The following is a 17,887-nucleotide window of genomic DNA, read 5'->3' on the forward strand; positions in this document are numbered from 1 at the left end:
AACCTGAAAAAGCATTTCATACCAGCGGTGCCCTCTCCATCCCTCCCTCCCATTCCAGCGGAATGAGCAAGACAAACCAAACACCCCCGGCCGCGTCCCGCCTCGCTGCTGACCCGCCGAGCGGGGCTCACAGTCCGGCCCCGCGGCCGCCCCGTCTAGGGAAGGTCCGCCCGCCCGGGACCGCCCCGGGGCCGCGCTCCCTCCCTCCCTCCCTGCCTCCTTTCCTCCTCCCTCCCTCCCTTCCTCCTCCCTCCGTCCCGGAACCGCCGGCCCCGCTCGCCATGCTGCCCCCGGGGCCGCTCCGCCGGCCTCTCGCCGCCGCCGCCCGCCTGGCCCGGGCCCGTCCTCAGGTACCGCCCGGCCGGGGAGCCGGGCTCCGGGGCGGGAGGGACCCGGCGGTCTGGCCCGAGGCTGCGGTGGTCGCCACATCATCCTCATCGACGGGCCTGTTCGGGTCTTCTCCAGGCTTTGGAGAGCGTGACTCCGTGACCGAGCTCTCTGGGCGGGAATGGGGGGGGGGGGGGTCCAGCTGATGTCCGTAATTTGTTTTGAGTGGGAGGAAACGTCCAGGCTTCCCTTTTCCTGCAGAAATTCAGCCCGGCGTGAGCCTCCCGGCAGCCGGCTGCTCTGAGGGTTGCTCACCGTGAGCGCAGGATGGCTGTAATTTCGGGACCCTGAGGGGATTTAGCAAGTGTGTAAGTGCTAAGTGAAGCGGTGACACGTGGCAGCCAGCGCTGGATGTGTGGTGCTCCAGGAGGGTCACAGGGAAACAAAGACCTTTGGTCTGGACCGTCTGTATTTTGTGGCTTGCGCTGCAGGGCGCGCACGCCTGCGGGTGTTGAAGGAAGCGGTGTCCAAAATCCGTCCTGCAGTCACCTCTGGGCAGACACGGGCTAGGGCCAAAGGTGTGGTTTGGCCTTACTTGGTCTAGTTTTACTTGAGAGCTGAGCAGGTTATTGAGGCAGTTGCAAAAAGAAGCGTATTCTGGGACTTGGGAAGGGATTTATTGCACAGGGATAGAAAGCTGTTTCTGACCAGCCTCGGGAAGCAGCCGGTGAAGGGCAAGCATGTAGGCTTCATCAGTCTTGTGCTGGAAGGAAATCAGCCTTTTCCCAAGAGCTGGTGTCTTCTTTCTTTTGCCAGTGATATGTATTTTGCTAATACTGATGTAAGATTGTAGTTATAAGAGACTGTTGTTACAGAACAGATGAGTTGGTCAGCAAAGGGAAATGCAGGCCGATGCTATGGTGCCATCAGCAGCTCTGCCTTTGAATAGTGTGTTTAGCCAACTCTGTTTATTTCTTTGCCTTTTTACATCCTGCTGCTAACTTCCTGAGGAAGAGGTATGAGAAAAGGAAAATCCTGCTTTCTTATGGGCTAGTAATTAAAACAGTTGAGTGTCACAAGTAAATGACATGTCATGGTCTGTTGCACTGCCAAGAGGAGGTGCAGTAAATAATGTGCATGGGAACAGGATACTTTTGTAGTAGAGATCATGTAGTACTCCCTCTGAGCCTCCAGGAAAAAAAAAAATTGCATCTCTAGCCTCTCACTGTTTAATAAAAAGCCTAGAAATCAGACAGAGGACAGTTTCCTGGCTCAAGAATTGGTTTTAGTTGTTTTTCCCTCAGGTGCTTGCATCCCTTGCTACAGGGCCCAGACAAAATGATAGCGTTTTCTACGAAATCCGCACATATGATGTTAAGCCATCAAAGATGAAGGAGTTTGTGGAAATGGTCAACAAGTACTTTCACCTTCGCACAGCTCACTCAGAGCTGGTGGGATTCTGGTCTGCGGAGCTAGGAGCCATGAATACAGTTGTCCACGTTTGGAAGTACGGTACGCTCAGCATCCGCTTACGCTGCTCTGCTCTCTCTGTGCTCCCAGTCTCCTAGGCAAGAAGACAGGGAGAATGCTTACCTAGCTTTTGTTTGTTGCTCCTGCTGTAAGACAGTGTCCCAAAAAAATTTGTTCCTGTACTGGATACTGAAAAAAACACGACGGTTTTGACGTGTCAGGATGAGAGAGTTTGCAACTGTTCTTAAACAGCGGTCTCTGTGCAAAGCAGGTGTAATAGAGGAGCTGTGACAGAGTACTTTGTTCATAGTAAATATTTTTAACTTAGGGCCTGTTCCTGAAGCACAGGTGTCTTCAGAGTTTGAAAACGGATGGAGGAAAGTTTGAGACCTCCTTGATAAGATAATACATATAGTAAGTGCAGACAATTCTGTGCTTGTTTGTATGCTTGTACAGTTGTTCTCGAATTTTAGCTGCTTGTAACAGTCACTCCCCTAAAACAAATGAGCACACAGTTTGCAGGCTTAAACTCCTGCAGCTGTACTGTGCTGAGGTGGGAAGCCACTCCACCAGCCCCAGCTTCCCAAGTGCACCAAGAGCTTTTGCTGCTGCTTCAGCCTCGGTAGCAGCAGGCTTCTTGCAGTGTAATCAACTTTTAATGTTGTTGGAGTCTGTGCTGACCTGCAAGGTGCTGGTGAGCCAAGAAAAGCTACAATTATGTAAAAAAGTGGGTGTGCTGGCTGTGGTCTTTGTGGAACCCAAGGGTTCCACATACTTGGGTTATGGAGAGGTGGGAAGGCATGCTGGTATTTCTTTGTGCATCTGCTGCAGTCCAGGGTACATCTGAATGCTGAAATAGAAAATTTTGTTTCTGAAGTCCTCAGCCTGCTCATTGAAATACAGCATGTTGACAGTACCTTTTGAGCATAAGGAGTCACCCCTTTTGTCCTGGAGGGCTGAAGGCACCAGAAGGCTGTCAGTGGGAATCTTACAAGTTTACATACATCTATGATTTAAAAGTTGCCCTGCTTTTTTGCCTTGTTCTTTCTTCAAAAATATCACTTTCAAAAATCTGTGAGCAGCTTTTAAAGTGGAAATTTTGTGGTGAGATATCCCTGCTTATTGTAGGGGTTTGGACTAGATGACCTTTAGAGGTTTCTTCCAACCCAGGACATTCTATGATTCTATATTAAAATTAAGGAAAAACCTACAATTTGTATTTGTTCCCTAATGGTGATTACATGTGTGAAATACAGTATCCTTTCTCTTTGATTCATCAGACCCCTGCTTATATATATTTTAGTGGTAAAAGATAATTGGTATCTTTTTCTCTTGGTCCTAAGGTACTGGTAATTCCCAGGGTTCTTCCCATTCTGAGATGCTGGATTTTTCTCTTGTATTATTGAAAGCTGTCAGCATAAACATACTGCTTAAGATGCCACTGCAGCCTAGCCAATTGAAATTCAGACATTCTTAATTCAGTGGGTTTGGGTTTAAATTTAAAAAAAAAAAGAAGCTCTAGGTGTTAGGCATTCAATAACTTTGTATGTAGATGAACAAACCTTACTTCTACACGTGTAATTTTAATTTAATTTTATGCTTTTCTTAATTTTGTCTTAGTAGGCTAATAAACCTGAATTTTTCTTTTCCACTTCACTTCTATATCCACTATGCTTCCTCCAGATCTCTTTATCCTTGGTAACTGTTGCCACATCTAGTAGTCCCTGCAGATGCCATATATTAATCTTTCTTAACAGTAACATTGCTTAATATATTTTAACTTTTCTATAAACTTTTTTTTAAAAAAGTTGGTTTGGCTTTTTAAAGTTGGTTTGTCTTGAAACTTTAAATCTGAGATCTAAAGCAAAGATTTTTTCATAATTTAAAAGAAACTTACCTTTTCTGCTTTGAGTTAATATGCTGCTGAAAACTATCAGTTTCAAACTCAACCTAAGTGCTGCTGGCCTGCGCATTTTGATTGAGTCTGATGTGACATTAAGTGCATTTTTTCATAGTGTTTTTTGGTTTTGTTTTCCTTTCTTACAGATAATTTTGCCCACAGAGCAGCAGTTCGGCATGCGCTAGCCAATGACAAAGACTGGCAGGGAAAATTCCTCTCTGCAGCTCTCCCCTTGATAGAAAAGCAGCACAATGAAGTTGCTTATCTGGTACCCTGGTGTCAACTTGGGAAGCCTCCAAAAGAAGGGGGTGAGCTTATCTTCTTTTTTGCTGATTAAAGTTACTGTTGCTGACTGACTAACAAAAAATGGCTTAAAGTTTAAACCAGGTATTACATGATTTTATAACTGTTTATGTAACAAGTGCATGTGCATATGCTCATGTGAAAAAGGTGACATAACACAGAATGTTTTTAAGAAGGCTTTTACACTAATACCAATAACTGACTAGAGCCCTGATCAGTAAGATTGCAAACAGGTTTGTGAATTGCCTATATGAACATGCAAAATGACAACACGGTAGTAGTGGTCAGAGTAGTCATCCCAAACTTGCTTTGTCCATCTCACAGGGAGAGAGTGTTTCCTGGAGACATGAAAGACCGTGATTGTTCTCTTTCACATAAGCTTTTTATCAATTTGCTTTGATGTTACTGCTTCTTTTGTGTAATAGTTTTTTAGGAAAAAAAAAAAATAACAATCCCTACTTCTTAAAGTTGTGGGCAAGTCAAGCACACTTTGTAACAATCATAGATTAGGTGTACATGTCCAGTCCTGATCTTGTTTAATTCTCTGTGTTGCAGCTGTGGTATTAATAGTATTGACTGTTCCCCAGCTTATGAACATTGCAGACTTGGTTGCATGGATTGATGTCCACCAGGCCTTGTGTTAGCCCTCAGCATGTGCATACATACAGTAATCTTTGTTCTTTATTTCCCTATGCTTTTCAGTTTTCTGCTGTTAAATTTGAAAGCAGTCCAGTTTTCTCTTAAAACTGGAGAGCTGACGTTTTAAACACTTCCCATTTTTGTTTATCTCCAGCTTATTGCTGGAGAAAGAGACCAGACACACCAATATCGCCATATGGCAAGCGCCTAGCTTTTTATTAAAAGAGTCAGCAATTATGATCTAGAGTAACTACCTGAAGGGAAAGGAGACAGGTAAGATGTCTTGTAGCAGGACTGTAGTCTTTTGGCAAATCATGCCATTTGCCTACAATCAAGGGAGATTGTTTGGCAGAGGAGAAATGCTAAGCTAGTCCTGATCTGCTGGTTATGCCTTCAGATCTTCTTGTGACCAACTGCCAGGAGTGAAAGGGGCTTATCATGTCATCAATGGTGGAAAATATTCTGAGTCTTGTAAAAGGCCACCTTGCATTGTTCAATCAGCCATCCAGATCCCACAAACCCTTATGAGTATTTGTGATTTGTGGGAAATAGTCTGAATCTCCCCAGTTTCCAGGGAACACTGAAAATTACTAAGTTGGGCGTTGTCTGAAGCCTTCTGTTCTTCAGGGTCCCAGTACTGGCACTTGCCCTAGAACCATCTGCAGTTAGTGAGCCACTTGTATGTCCTTTTGTAAGCTCTGGATGCTGCAAGATTTTGTGCACGCTGGGATGAACAGGCAGTTTCATGCCCTGCTGACCTCAAATGGCAGGTAATGGCAGTGCTGGTTTCACAGTATGTCGGGGCCACAACACACCAGTATATTAATTTGTATTTCCTTTCTGAAGGTCACCTTTGCCTTTTCTTCCAGGAGTGTATGAATGGGTTACTTTCCAGATGAAGCCTGGTGGGCCAGCGTTGTGGGGCGAAGCATTTCGAGCAGCAATCAATGCTCACATCAACACAGGCTACACCAAGCTGATTGGTGTTTTCCACACAGAGTATGGGTTACTGAACACAGGTACTACTCAATTTCTGATACAGACTTTGGCATGGGAAGGGGTGGAGGGAGAGGGGCAAGCCCTTGTCCTGGATCAGGATTGGCAGGCTTGATGAAAATGTTGGTGTAGAACACCAAAGTCATGTAAATAATCCTTGAAGCCAGCTTTGTGTATTGGTTTATAAGCTTAAGTCAGGTCCTGCTATCTTAAAAGACATTCAGATCTGATGTTGAAGAATCAAACATTTTAAAGCTTAAGCAGAGCATCATTCCACTTGCCTGGATACTTTTTTCTGCTAACTTCAAGGCATCTAAGAGGCAATAGCCAACCGCTGGGACTTAAAATACATGCTGTAATGCAGTGTAACAGTATTCAGCTGACTTTATTTGTATTTTCTCAGTCCATGTGATCTGGTGGAATGAGAGCCCAGATGACCGGGCAGCGGGAAGGCACAGGGCCCATGAAGATGCCAGAGTGGTAGCAGCTGGTAGGAGATGATGGATCCAGAGAACTCACTGGAGTTCTGCTTGCATGCTGAGAAAAGTATTATTTCTTATTGTATTACTGTCTTAATTAAACATGCATTTAATTTCAGTGCGGGACAGTGTCAGATTCTTGGAGTCTCAGCAAAACATGCTCCTGATTCCTCTGCAATGCTCACCACTGAAATAACCTTCTTCTAGAAGATTTAACTGCAGAAAGGACAAGATGGAGGTAATGTCAGCAAGTACCTTCATATGGAGTGTCATGCCATGAAGAACTGAGCCAGCTGTTCTTCAGTTTACAGTAAATGTATGTAAAATGCTAAGTGCTATCACTGTGAAATCAGTAAAAGTTTGCACCCTGATAGTAATTGCTAAACAGAAGTTTATGATGTTCCTACATCCCCTGGAAAGAGAACTCAAACCATATCACAATATGAACCAAACTTCACCTGATTTTTATTTTAATACTTTTCTGCATAGCTAGGTCACTTATCAAACCTAGTAGTTTAACTGCTCTTTTCCAACATTAAAGCTCAGGGCTGGTATAATTTTCATTATGTACTTTAGCAACCCTTGTAATTATCACATCTTGGCTATGACATAGTGGTTTAAGAAGGAATGCCCCCATAGATATTACCCAATTACGGTTTGATCAGGCTTACCACTGGGATGCTTTGTATTAATTGAGTGATGTACAACATCAATGTGGCTGGAATTGCCCTTAGGAAGTGCTGCAGTGGGGCTGGTCAGGTATGGGGTCCTTATGAACTCTGCCCTGAGAACAGCAAATATTCATTATCTTGTTAGTTCACTTTCCTTTCTTGTTTATTAAACATTTCTGCAAAACATAGTGCTGTCTTAGGTATTTTAATACTGTTCAACAGTGTAATCAAACTTGGCAGATCTACATGTGCTTATATTCTTTGAAATACTTTTTGCAAGACTGTTAAAAGCCAAATGTATGGGGATAAAGCATGATTTTTTTTAGTGTTTACAGCTCAAGCTCTTACTCTTTTTAAACTCTGAAATAATAAACCCCATTCTCCAAGTACAGTGTTCAGCAGCTCTTGTGTTTTTGCCAACAGTCTTGGTGAAAAGTTGCTACAGAGCCAGTAAGTTCGAGTGAATAGCAGCATGGTAGAGGGCAAAGGGACTGACAAGTCAAACTTGTGTTTTGTGTTCAGTGTTATGGAGCACCCTCTTCTGCAATGTAAAGGTCACTAACTGGCAGAGCACTTGGGGAGACTTTTTCACAGGTTAATCACTGACCTGAGTAATTGATTTCACATCCCTACTGAAGTATCTTTACGCAGACTGCACAATGATGAATTGCTTCTGTAAAGTGCATCAAGATCTGATGGAAAGCACTAAAAAACAGCTGTAGGCAATTATGCTTATGTCCAAAGTACACAGATGGGATCCATCTGCTGGAGTCAGGGAGAGTATATAACAGGTCTCAGCTCCTATAACCAAGTCTTCATACTTTCCTTCCCCTCCCCCCCCTCCAACAGAGCCATATTTAGCATTCTCAGGGTGGAACAAGCACTACTGGAGAGACCACTGTCATATTTTACAAATAATTTTTTAAGGTATAAATGGCTTGATAAATCATCACTACCAAGATGATTCAGAATAATTAAAACAGAAAGCCCAGGAATTGGCTTCTTATCTCAAGATGAATTTTCCTGATGAGTGTAGCTTCCCAAATTCGTTGGATTCTGGAACTTAATTGGTTGACAGTGGGACTGCAGGCACTAGAAAGCAAAATTTTAAACTCAGTTTTTCCTTGAGCAAACAGACCATTAGTCTGCTTTCATTGTAAACACTCTTCAAAATCCATCTAGTGTTAACTTCAGTGGTCTTCCTTTAATTTGTTACTAACAAGGATTAGTTATGTTTACTTAACATTTTCCTTTGTCAGTGAAAACAAGTACAGGGTATTTTTAGCAAAGAGGAGGAACAATTATCAATAGTTGCAACCTGCTGCATCTCTAACGGAAATAGTCAGAGGCTGGTAGCTGACTTGGCATTTAAACACCCAGGTACATTTTTTTGTGCTCTGCAGCTGGATTTCACAGTTCACCAATCACTTTTTTCAAGACTTGCTGGAGACCTTTTTATTTACTAACTTCAGAAGCCTAAAGTAGCACTTGCCTTTCAAATCTTGTGTCACCTCACTTGCCTGAAAATAGCACATGCCCCATGCTAATTTGTAGAGAGACTGGAAATTACTTGTATATCATGCATCAAATTTCACAACAAAATAAAACCAAGCAAAACAAGAGCTGCTGACAGCAGCACAGAAGAAAATAAAATTACACTTTGCAAACTAATGGTGCCATAACAGCTTTATTTTTTACTTAATACAAGGCAATTAGAGTGCCTTTTAATACTTCACATAACAGTTATTAGCAAATACAAATATATATACTTTTTTTTTTGCTTTTAATGAAAATGTCCATTTAAGGATTTAACTTAGAAATTTAAGTTGTGAAATCTCTCCAGATTTTTGCAAAGTTAACAGATATTCCAGTGCAAAAATAGATCCCATTACAGATAGCATAAAGTGCTTGGAATGAAGGACCAACTATTAATTCAGGAGGGAAGGATAAGCACAAAGTGGTGATTTAACCATGGGGAAAATACAACAACTCCTTACTCAAATACAAACGTACTACAAAGAGGGATGCAACATGTCAATAGTAATAAAGCTTAAAATAAGTTAACACCTCAGTGCAGTTTCATTATCAAGAGTGGTTCATATACTGTATGTGACACCAGAGTGCTTTTTTTTCCCCCAATACACACTTAAAAGAGTAAATGAGTGGCTGGCTAAACTTAGAACAAATCTTCATGTGAGAGTTGCATTACGCTGCCTGTTCAGTACAAACAATAGATCAGAGCTGTGAAATTGTTCAGTTAACATCTATGTTTGCTGTAACATTTTGTCACAACAGACTCTGTATGAGCATGGCAGTCACAGGGGAATAGGAATCAAGAATCGCTTTTTCATGAGCTAAGGAAGATGATGATGATGTGACTTTTCTTTCTTGCTAAACTGGTAATTTACATGAGCAGTTACAAAGAGCAAACCACAGCCCTTTCAGGAACAAATCTGAATCCTCCTAGAACTCGTTCTAGTTCTACATGCACTAGTTTGGTGCAGTGCAAAACTTGAGCCCTTCACTCCGGTGACTTAATGCTGATTTGTAATAGTGATTTTTAGCAGTGGTAAGCCTTCAGTTCATGCTATTTGTTTCAATGATACCGTAACATACCTGCAGCCTGTTATAGAGAAGTCATGGCTGTAGCTCAGCTGTTAGTAATTTTTCTGCACCTGGAAGTCTGATGTATCTATCACCCTGTAACTCATCCCCATAGAGTGATGATGCCATAAAGGTAATAACAAAGCATGTTTTAAGTGAGGTATACCAATCCCCATTACACTCCTTTCTCAATCCCCTTACCAATGTATTACACAGATTTAAAAAAAAAAAAAAAACAAAGGAAAAAAACCAAACCAGTATGAAAAAGGCACTTCAGCAGAGCATGTAGTAAGCTCTTACTTTATTCCAAGGCAGGACACAGCAGGGACTGGGAACTTGTGCTAAATATTTAAATGTATGTGTATTAAAAATGCTGAATTGGTCAGTGTTACCGAGTATACCTGGAAATATGTTCTCAGCATTCTTCAGGCTCATGCCAGCCACTTGCTGTTTGTGGGGCTGCTATGGGCATTCACAGAAGAAAATGGTCCATGACTGATTCATGATGAAGTAGCATCAAGAACTAGTGCAGAACCTGTTAGGGGTTACTTAAGGCGGAGGCATGACATATAGAAACAGCCCAGGAACTGCACTTGGGTTCAAACCACATTACTGAACCTGTTTCCGGATGTAAAAACAAGACAAAGGGGCCTGAAAGTGTACTAATGAAAGCATACTCTCCCATGACTGTTGTACAATGTGAACAAGAATTGGTTACCATGTAACATCCCCTCTAATATTATCGTGGATTTGTAGAACTTTAAGAACTACTGACTGATGTAACCGTAGCATTACTATTTTGAACTGCCTTGTTCTTGAAGGGGATTTTTACTGAAGCAGTTTGTCACATGTGTAATAAGGGTGTATCTTCCAGTTAGGGATCACCTAATGACCAAAACTACACTGCACAACAGAAGCAGAAACTTACATGTTAATCTAATGTTATACCAGTTTCCAAAGAGGAAAATTCTAGGTGCTCAACTTGCAGTAGTTGCAGATAGTGGCTGATTGCTTGAGTCTGGAACTTGGTCAGATCATGAATGTAGCTATCACTGCATGGACAGAATGAGAGCATAGCATTGCAGGCATAATGTAAAGAAATACTGTGGCTACGAAGATCAACTTAAAGCACTTTCAATCCCTAATTATGCTACCTACCTATTCAAAGTCATAAATAATACTGTTTTAAAAAAAAAAATCTACATCTTATTTCTAGTTTTATCTGGCAAAACCAGAAATGGCAACATGCTTGTGCTAAGCAGTAACTCCAGATGATGGGTACCTTTCTGGTGCAAAGCAGGGGTTAAAGAGCAGATATTACACATCTGAGTGACATCTCATGATTCAGAATTTGCTCTTGGCATTAGCAGCTTGTACAACTACTGAGTTTGCTGCTGTGGTCCAAACCCTAGGTCTGCTTCTCACCCACTTCCTCCTACTAGGTGTTCATACAGCTGCTGCAGTACCTCAAGGGAGCAGGAGAGTACTTAGCTACACAAAAACCTAGTCAGAGCAGCTTATTGGTTGTAATGCTGGTGGGACAATCCTGTGCATTTGCAGGGTTCACAGTTCTGGGCATCACCACTTACTGATGGAGATGTATGGATATGATGGCCCATCTCTTGCCATCCCATCTGCACGGTAGTGCTTTGTGGCCCCAGATTTCTCACCAACTGACCTACACCAGTCTAGAAAAAACAGCTGGTCAGGTCAGTTTTCACAAGCTAAGGCTACATCATGGGTGGTGACTTTTCCTGCCACTGACTGTCTTGGTGCATTCATTGCCAGCAATGGATGTAGCACCAGGAAATTCCCACTCCTGACATGATTGTTTTAAAGACTAAAACATGCATGCCTAAAATACCTATAAATAACCACTGGCCATGACTCCTCAATGAACAATTTTTGCAACCCTAGTGAAAACATACCGTACTGGACAAGATACGGTACAGTTGGAAGCCCACAGCATCTGGTGGGTGCCTTACCACAGCTTCAGAGTTATACTGTAATGAGCTAAGTTCAAGTCTTTCACTTGAGAACAGTACAAGACGACTCCATGAGGCACTGCCCCTGTAAAGGAATTTTGTTTTCATTGCATTGAATTGCATTGCATTGAATGGTTATCAGTAGAGTGTCCAGTTTCTCTTCCTTTAGCTTCTTCTTTGGGAGTATCCTATCCCAGGAACAGGAAGTTTGCATTCTGCTCATCATTTCTTTGCTGAAATTGGCTCACACACAACTTTCTTTTACCTTCTCATCTTGCAGGAAGGAATTAAGGATTGCAATGTCTACCACAGTCTGGTTTTTGTGCAATGACAGGTCCTTAGTGTGGTCGTCGTCGCTTTGGTCCTTAGCAAAATTTACAAATACCTACAAGAAAAAAGGCCATGTCATACATTGCCCTGGATTTTCATTAATTCGGGGCATTTTATTTACTGGATTCACAACTGTATTTTGCTGAAATGGCCAGAGAAGTCTAGTAAATCAGTGGATTTATTCCTACCTCTGCACAAATAATCTTTTGGCAGACAGGTTACTAAAAACTTACTTGGTCAAGTGTGGTCTGAGAAACGGAGTAGTCTTCTATGTGGAGTCTCTTTTTGTTCTGGGAGAGAATACTGAATATTCTGGCCAGGGAGGATGGTGAAGACGGAAGCTGGTACTGCAGCATATTCCGATGCTTTTCCTTCAAGACACTTCCAGGGAAGGCATGTCCAAAGAACTCTTCAACAGGCTTCAGGTCTGGGTTTGCCCCTGCAATTCTCACCACTATGGTGTAACCATCTCCAAACCTATAAACAAGAGGGCCAGCACAGTAGTTAAGTGCCTTTGAAACAGAAGTACAGCTTAAAATCCAGCATTTCCTATAGCCAGAGAAACAATGGCTACGCTGCACGAGGAATTAACTCTGAGTGTATTTCCTTAAAAATGCAGAGTACTCTGGTGTAAGTGAAAAGAAAATAGCTACCTGTTCTTGAGATGTTGAACACTGCCCAGACACCTGAATCTTCCATTGACCATTATTGCCATTCGAGTGCACAGGGCTTCACATTCTTCCATGCTGTAGGCAGAAGTAATTTTTATTAGTACTGCAAGCAGCAGTGAAGGGCAGAGTAGCCAAGTTTAGCCCTGGTAGATGCAAAAGCCAGAGTATTATACAATTGGGCTGCTACTTGCCTGTGAGATGTGAGCACCACTGATCTCCCCTCTTTGATTACACTTAGAGCGCAGTTCCACAAGAAACGACGTGCTTTGGGATCCATCCCTGTTGTTGGCTCATCCTGCCACCATATACAAAAAACAAGTTATGCTGTTACATTCTACTAAAAAACACTTCATCTCTGAAATTATCTGTCCATTCTTAGTATGCATAGAGGAAAAGCTGAAAATCTTTTTCAGAAATGAGAAGTGCTGCTTACTCTGCAATTACAACCTGTTGAAATATCCAATTCTAAATCAAGTTTAAGTCAATCAGCTTCTTTAAATAGAGCACTAGACTGTTTCCTGCACTATGAACTTCAGTAATCTTAAGGGTTTTCCTTGGTTTTCATGTAAAGAATCCTAAAATATGTATTTCCAATTTTCATTGAATTGTTAAACACAAAGGACTGACTCTTCTAGACAGTATGATTTGCTTGTGGTCAGCAGGAAGGCTGTTACTTTTTTGTATGTATGGAAATCTTTGCAGCAGTACTAAATGGTGAAGAAGCTACAGATCTGGCAGTTTGCCATGTTTGAGATCCCTGCTTCCCCAGGGATTTTTTAGAAATAGAATCCTGGAGGCACCTTATAGCTTGCACCTACATTTAAACAGGGACTCTTTATTTCCATATGCTCTTTGTACTTAAACATCAGTTGGCTGTGAGATATGTAGTCTTAATTTGAACCTTATTATTCTGGTTTTAAAAGAAAATGTTAATGAGCAAAGGTTGTAAACTCACCAGAAAAACCACAGGTGGCCCTCCAATGAGGGCAATGGCTGTGGAGAGCTTGCGTCTGTTCCCTCCACTGTAATTCCCAGCATATTTTTCTCCATATTTCACAAGGCCCAGTTTCCGAATTGCCCACTCGCCAACCTACAGGAGACAGCACAGCACCATCTCGAATCAAGCACAGCAAGCATATACACAATGAGATTCTCCTTATGAGCTTTGGCTTTAAAAATATTTTAAGGACCACACCCCTCTGAGAATCTAATGCGGCAAGGCTATGGGTTTTGAAACAGCCTGTTCACCTCTATCTAGATCAGGATACGTGATATCCTTCTCCAGGGAGGCCAGAAAATCAAATTGCTGCAGCTTATTGGACAGTGGGCATGAGTCCAACATCAGTTCAGGTATGTTGATCACCAGTGCAGTGCTCTCCACAGCAATGGCCTTCTAGTTGCTGCGGGCTGGCAGCAGGGACAGAGTCACTACTGACATAGAGCAGTCCCAGTGTGGTGTGTCTTAGCCCTGCAGACAGATGGGAAGGATGTGGTTTGTTATTCAGCAATCTGACTATTAGTGGCAACAGGCAGGCGTTGTTGCCCTGCGGACTACAAGCTGTTAGGGAGAAGAGATTTGGCTACAACTCAGATCATACCCAGAACTGGGTCCCCTCTTTATATGGGCCTGGTGGGAACATCATACAGAGGAACACACCAGCAACTTTCAAAGGAGCTTGCAGTTTTCACCCACCATCACTACTCTCAAAGAGGGATTCAAGCTACCTGGACATACCCTTATGTGCCAGTTCTGGCTCTATCCAATTTGCACTGGGTACAAAGGTAATCCTCCTACCTGCAGCCCTTCCTGTTCTGCAGCATGCAGGACACACACAGTGAAAACTGCTGTTAACTCAAGGTAACAGCACTGAGAAGGGTGCTGTATGAAACTAGCTAGTTGTCATTAATTGCCTAAAGACTGTTAGTGTAACCACATGTCCAAGTGCTGAAATAGCAGCACTTGCATGATGCAGTGTTACCAATTGGAAAGATATAATAGCCAGTATGAGGCTCCTGTTAAGCTGTAGAGTGCTTGCTCCCTGGGACTCTGAAGAATTAACTCTTAACAACACGTGAGGTTTTGCATGATCTGCATCTCCACATCCCTTAAACTCTTAAGGAAAGAAGTAATTCAGTGTAGAAGTATATCCAGTATATAAAAAGACATGACCCAAAGTATCTGCCCTTCCATTTAGTACACTTTTCTAGGCAGCACTGAAAACACACAGCAACTTTGGTTTACCCTGGAAGCAAAGGGGGCAGATTTCACTGTACAGTATCTTCAACAATTTCACATAATGGCATTGCATGTGTGGCAGGAAGGATGAAGGCAAGCAGGTCACTGGGGTGAGTCCTATGGCGTTTCATTTACCTTGCAGACTTCTTTCTCTGGAACACCCCTCAGGAGCGCAAAGAACTCCAAGTGCTCTCGCCCTGTCAACAGTTCATTAACAGCATCGAACTGTGGGCAGTAGCCCATGTTCTGATGGACTTCTTGGATGTTGGACAAGATACTGTAAAAGAAAAAACAGTTTATTAGGATTTCACAAGTACATGCTGCTATTTTAGGTGTCAAAAAAAGGTAAGTGAAACAGTGGTTTTGGAATCACTGAACTAAGAAAAATTACAGGATCCTAGAAGTCTGTCTTGGCCAAATTATTTTTTCTCTCTCCCCACCCCCTCTTTGTTTTTGAATTATGACATTTCAAGATGAGAGGGCAGGTATTCAAAAGTGACTTCCAGACTAAATCAGTTTTCCTAAGCCACTACACTACTTTACTAGACTCAGCAAAGGGCTGAAACAAATGCCAGCAGTTGAAAAAGGGAAAAGTGGGACAGAGTTTAGTGTTGCTGCAAGTGGAACAAAGGCTGTGGAAGCTGAGGAGAAAGCAGTGAAGGATGAAGCGGAGGAGAGATGCATGGTCTTTCACCTGTTTCCTTTGAGAAAAGCTTCTCCTCCTGACACATCTGTATCACCAGTTAGCATCTTGAAAGTGGATGACTTGCCAGCACCATTTACTCCTAGAAGTCCAAAGCACTGGGGATACAAAAAAGCAGATGAGTACAGTGTATTTGAGAATAGGATTCAGCTGCATAATTTCCAGCACTGTCAAATGGGAAGGAGAAAACTTGATCTGGACTTTCATTTTAAGAAAGACTCTTTAGGCTGGAAAAATGACTGAACTGTGGTGCCACCTCAGTGCACTGCCACCACAGTGTATCCATGCCAAAACCTGGAGGGTACCAGAGTTTGGCCTCTCATTGCAGACAGAGTTAAGTATCTTCTTCAAAGGCAGAGGGACAGAATCAGAAACCACTTTAACTTTCAAGCAATTTCTTTTGATATAATTTAAAAATAATCTGTTTCTGATCTTCACCTACCCTTTGCTGTCTGTTGCTCTTAAATACTGTGGTAATAGCAAAGCAATGAATTTGACAGTGAAGCTTACCTCTCCAGGGGGAATTCCAACACAGATCCTGTCAACTGCTGGCTTTCGCTTCATTCGGTAAATCTGAAACCAGAAAAAAGAGAATGAGAAGGACAGTGTCAAAGAGAACTATAATCAGAACTATAATGATATGTATTCAACATGCTAAACACCCTCTGATTTTGATCCCACTGAATTCCTCTGAATGAGGCCTCTGGTGAACTGCATGGTGTTGTGCCAACAAGTCGTAGGAATGCAGAACTTCTCTGTTACCTTCGTCAGCTCTTTGATTTCCAAGATGTCACTCTGTCCTCCTCCACTAATAATCCTCTGTCTTTCTCTGGTTACATCCTCATCTTCATCATTCAGAGGAGGCAGCTTGGCATAGACAGTCCTGGGGAGAGCAATATGATAACGCCTTTGCAGAACAGAGCTTCCATAGTTAATAAACTCCCCCTCCTGGGAGGACACCAATGAAAACTTGACCTGCTGGCAGTGGTGAAGTGGAGCAGGCAACCTACCTGGGTTTGATGAAGAACCTGTACTGGATGAGCACTGTGATGAGGAAGAAGACAACGCCCTCCACTGCCATGGCAAAGAGATTCCTTCCTACCAAGTCCCACGACAGAGGCGAGACAAAACGATTTTCTCCTGCCAATGAGATGAAGAGCACAGTGACCTTCCCAGAGCAACGGGAGCTGACTAGCATTTCTTCCTGCAGAGCTCACCAAGCTGGGCACTGGGGCAACTGGAGAGCAGCCAGCAGGAGGAAGGAAGGGACAGACCACACATGGGGCCAGTTGAGGCTACATGCACATTTCTTATGTAATTAAGTTGGGACTCAGGCCCAGAAAATTTGGTGTGCCGAAGTTTGAGCTGGCCTACCTTCCCAAAAGTTCAGTGAAACACAGAAAAACTGAGATTCAAGCCTGACATCTGCATCCCAGAAAAAAAATTTCAGCTTTCCAGAATCTCAGCCATTCCTTACACTTGGCCTAATGATCCTCTCCATACATTTGGCTTTATGCATTTAAATTTAATGCCCCTAATAATTAAAAAATCTGGGGATCTATTTGCTAGACCCCCTTCAGTACTTGCAACAACCTGAAGAGGACAGTTCTGGAGACTTGCCAACTTTGATCAGATTCATGGTGCAATCATAAATTTTCAGTTCCTGAAAACTCAGAGGAGCAAAGGGTGCTCATGTGGAGCAGAATTACGCTTTCTCTGTTAAGTTCAGGCCACTGTCCCTGTGACCACACACAATCTCACTTACCAAACCTCTCCAGAGCATCAGCCATGGCCTGGTTTTTCACCATGTCAATAAGCCCCCGTCCCAGGCAGAAATGGGGAAAGATGAGGAAGACAGACTTCAGGATGTCATTGATGTTGTTCAGCTTCTGTTAAGACATAACGAAGTGTCAGTGAGGCACTGGAGCTGAAAGCAGTCACCACCTGCCAACTGTGACCCATGTTGTGGTTTAGCCCTCCCTCCCCCAACACTGCAACCTCACAAAAATTCAAGGATTAGAAATGCTCTCCAAAAAGCCAGTGCCATGGCTCCTCTGGACACTCAGTGTTGTTGTGCCGCTCAGGATTCTGTGAATACAAGCTAACTGTACCAAAGGAGAGATTCCTCCAAAAGCTCAGAGTCTAAAAGGCAGCATCTGCCAAAAACGATGTGCAGGAAGGCTACAGGTCGACCAGACAGGAAAGCTGTGCTCACACAGACTGGTTATCTCAAGACTGTGGGGTAGCCCTCCCTATACCATATTGAAGACTCTAATCCTTTTACTTTGTTGCCTCCCACTTGGTTTAGTCCAGAGAATGGACTGGCAGCAGCCTGAGGTTATGTTCCTGTTCTGCCAGGCACTTGTCTTCAAGCATGTACATGTTTTTACTGAGCTAAAACAGGCCTTGTAACAAAAGGGATCAACAGCTGCCTCCTCATGCCCACAGCCAGTGCTACGATCAACAGGAAAGTCCCACAGGATCTCCCCAGCTGCCCCCTACAAGGAACACTCCACACCACTGGGTGAACCTCTTGCATTGCATGTAGGCATGAGAGGAATTTGCACCTTCCT

At 42.9% G+C, this 17,887-nt stretch overlaps 2 protein-coding genes across 7 annotated transcripts in view; one reads left to right on the forward strand and one right to left on the reverse strand.

The window, feature by feature from the left end:
• The first annotated feature begins 241 nt into the window (after window positions 1-241).
• On the forward strand, window positions 242-7,174 carry NIPSNAP3A (nipsnap homolog 3A). Of its 2 annotated transcripts, none has more exons than XM_051641920.1 (6): window positions 242-350; window positions 1,617-1,839; window positions 3,844-4,005; window positions 5,509-5,658; window positions 6,039-6,125; window positions 6,234-7,174. In XM_051641920.1, the coding sequence occupies exons 1-6, from the start codon at window positions 282-284 to the stop codon at window positions 6,308-6,310; spliced, it is 768 nt and encodes a 255-aa protein (XP_051497880.1). In that variant the 5' UTR covers window positions 242-281; the 3' UTR covers window positions 6,311-7,174. The 2 variants fall into 2 exon arrangements, with proteins under 2 accessions (XP_051497880.1, XP_051497881.1); XM_051641921.1 differs by having other exon boundaries at window positions 1,632-1,839.
• A 1,282-nt stretch (window positions 7,175-8,456) lies between these two features.
• Window positions 8,457-17,887, reverse strand: part of ABCA1 (ATP binding cassette subfamily A member 1) — a 94,566-nt gene continuing 85,135 nt past the window's right edge. For all 5 annotated transcript variants that reach the window (XM_051641919.1, XM_051641918.1, XM_051641917.1 and 2 more), the window contains exons 40-50: window positions 17,080-17,203; window positions 16,325-16,454; window positions 16,077-16,197; window positions 15,825-15,887; window positions 15,306-15,412; window positions 14,747-14,888; window positions 13,331-13,465; window positions 12,567-12,670; window positions 12,358-12,450; window positions 11,938-12,181; window positions 8,457-11,759 (exon numbers count right to left, since the gene is read on the reverse strand). In XM_051641919.1, coding sequence (XP_051497879.1) covers window positions 11,619-11,759; window positions 11,938-12,181; window positions 12,358-12,450; window positions 12,567-12,670; window positions 13,331-13,465; window positions 14,747-14,888; window positions 15,306-15,412; window positions 15,825-15,887; window positions 16,077-16,197; window positions 16,325-16,454; window positions 17,080-17,203 — 1,404 coding nt within the window. In that variant the 3' untranslated portion in view covers window positions 8,457-11,618. The remainder of the gene's footprint in view (window positions 11,760-11,937; window positions 12,182-12,357; window positions 12,451-12,566; window positions 12,671-13,330; window positions 13,466-14,746; window positions 14,889-15,305; window positions 15,413-15,824; window positions 15,888-16,076; window positions 16,198-16,324; window positions 16,455-17,079; window positions 17,204-17,887) is intronic.

Source organism: Apus apus, chromosome Z (assembly GCF_020740795.1).
Source record: "Apus apus isolate bApuApu2 chromosome Z, bApuApu2.pri.cur, whole genome shotgun sequence".
NCBI classification, from domain to species: Eukaryota; Metazoa; Chordata; class Aves; order Apodiformes; family Apodidae; genus Apus; species Apus apus.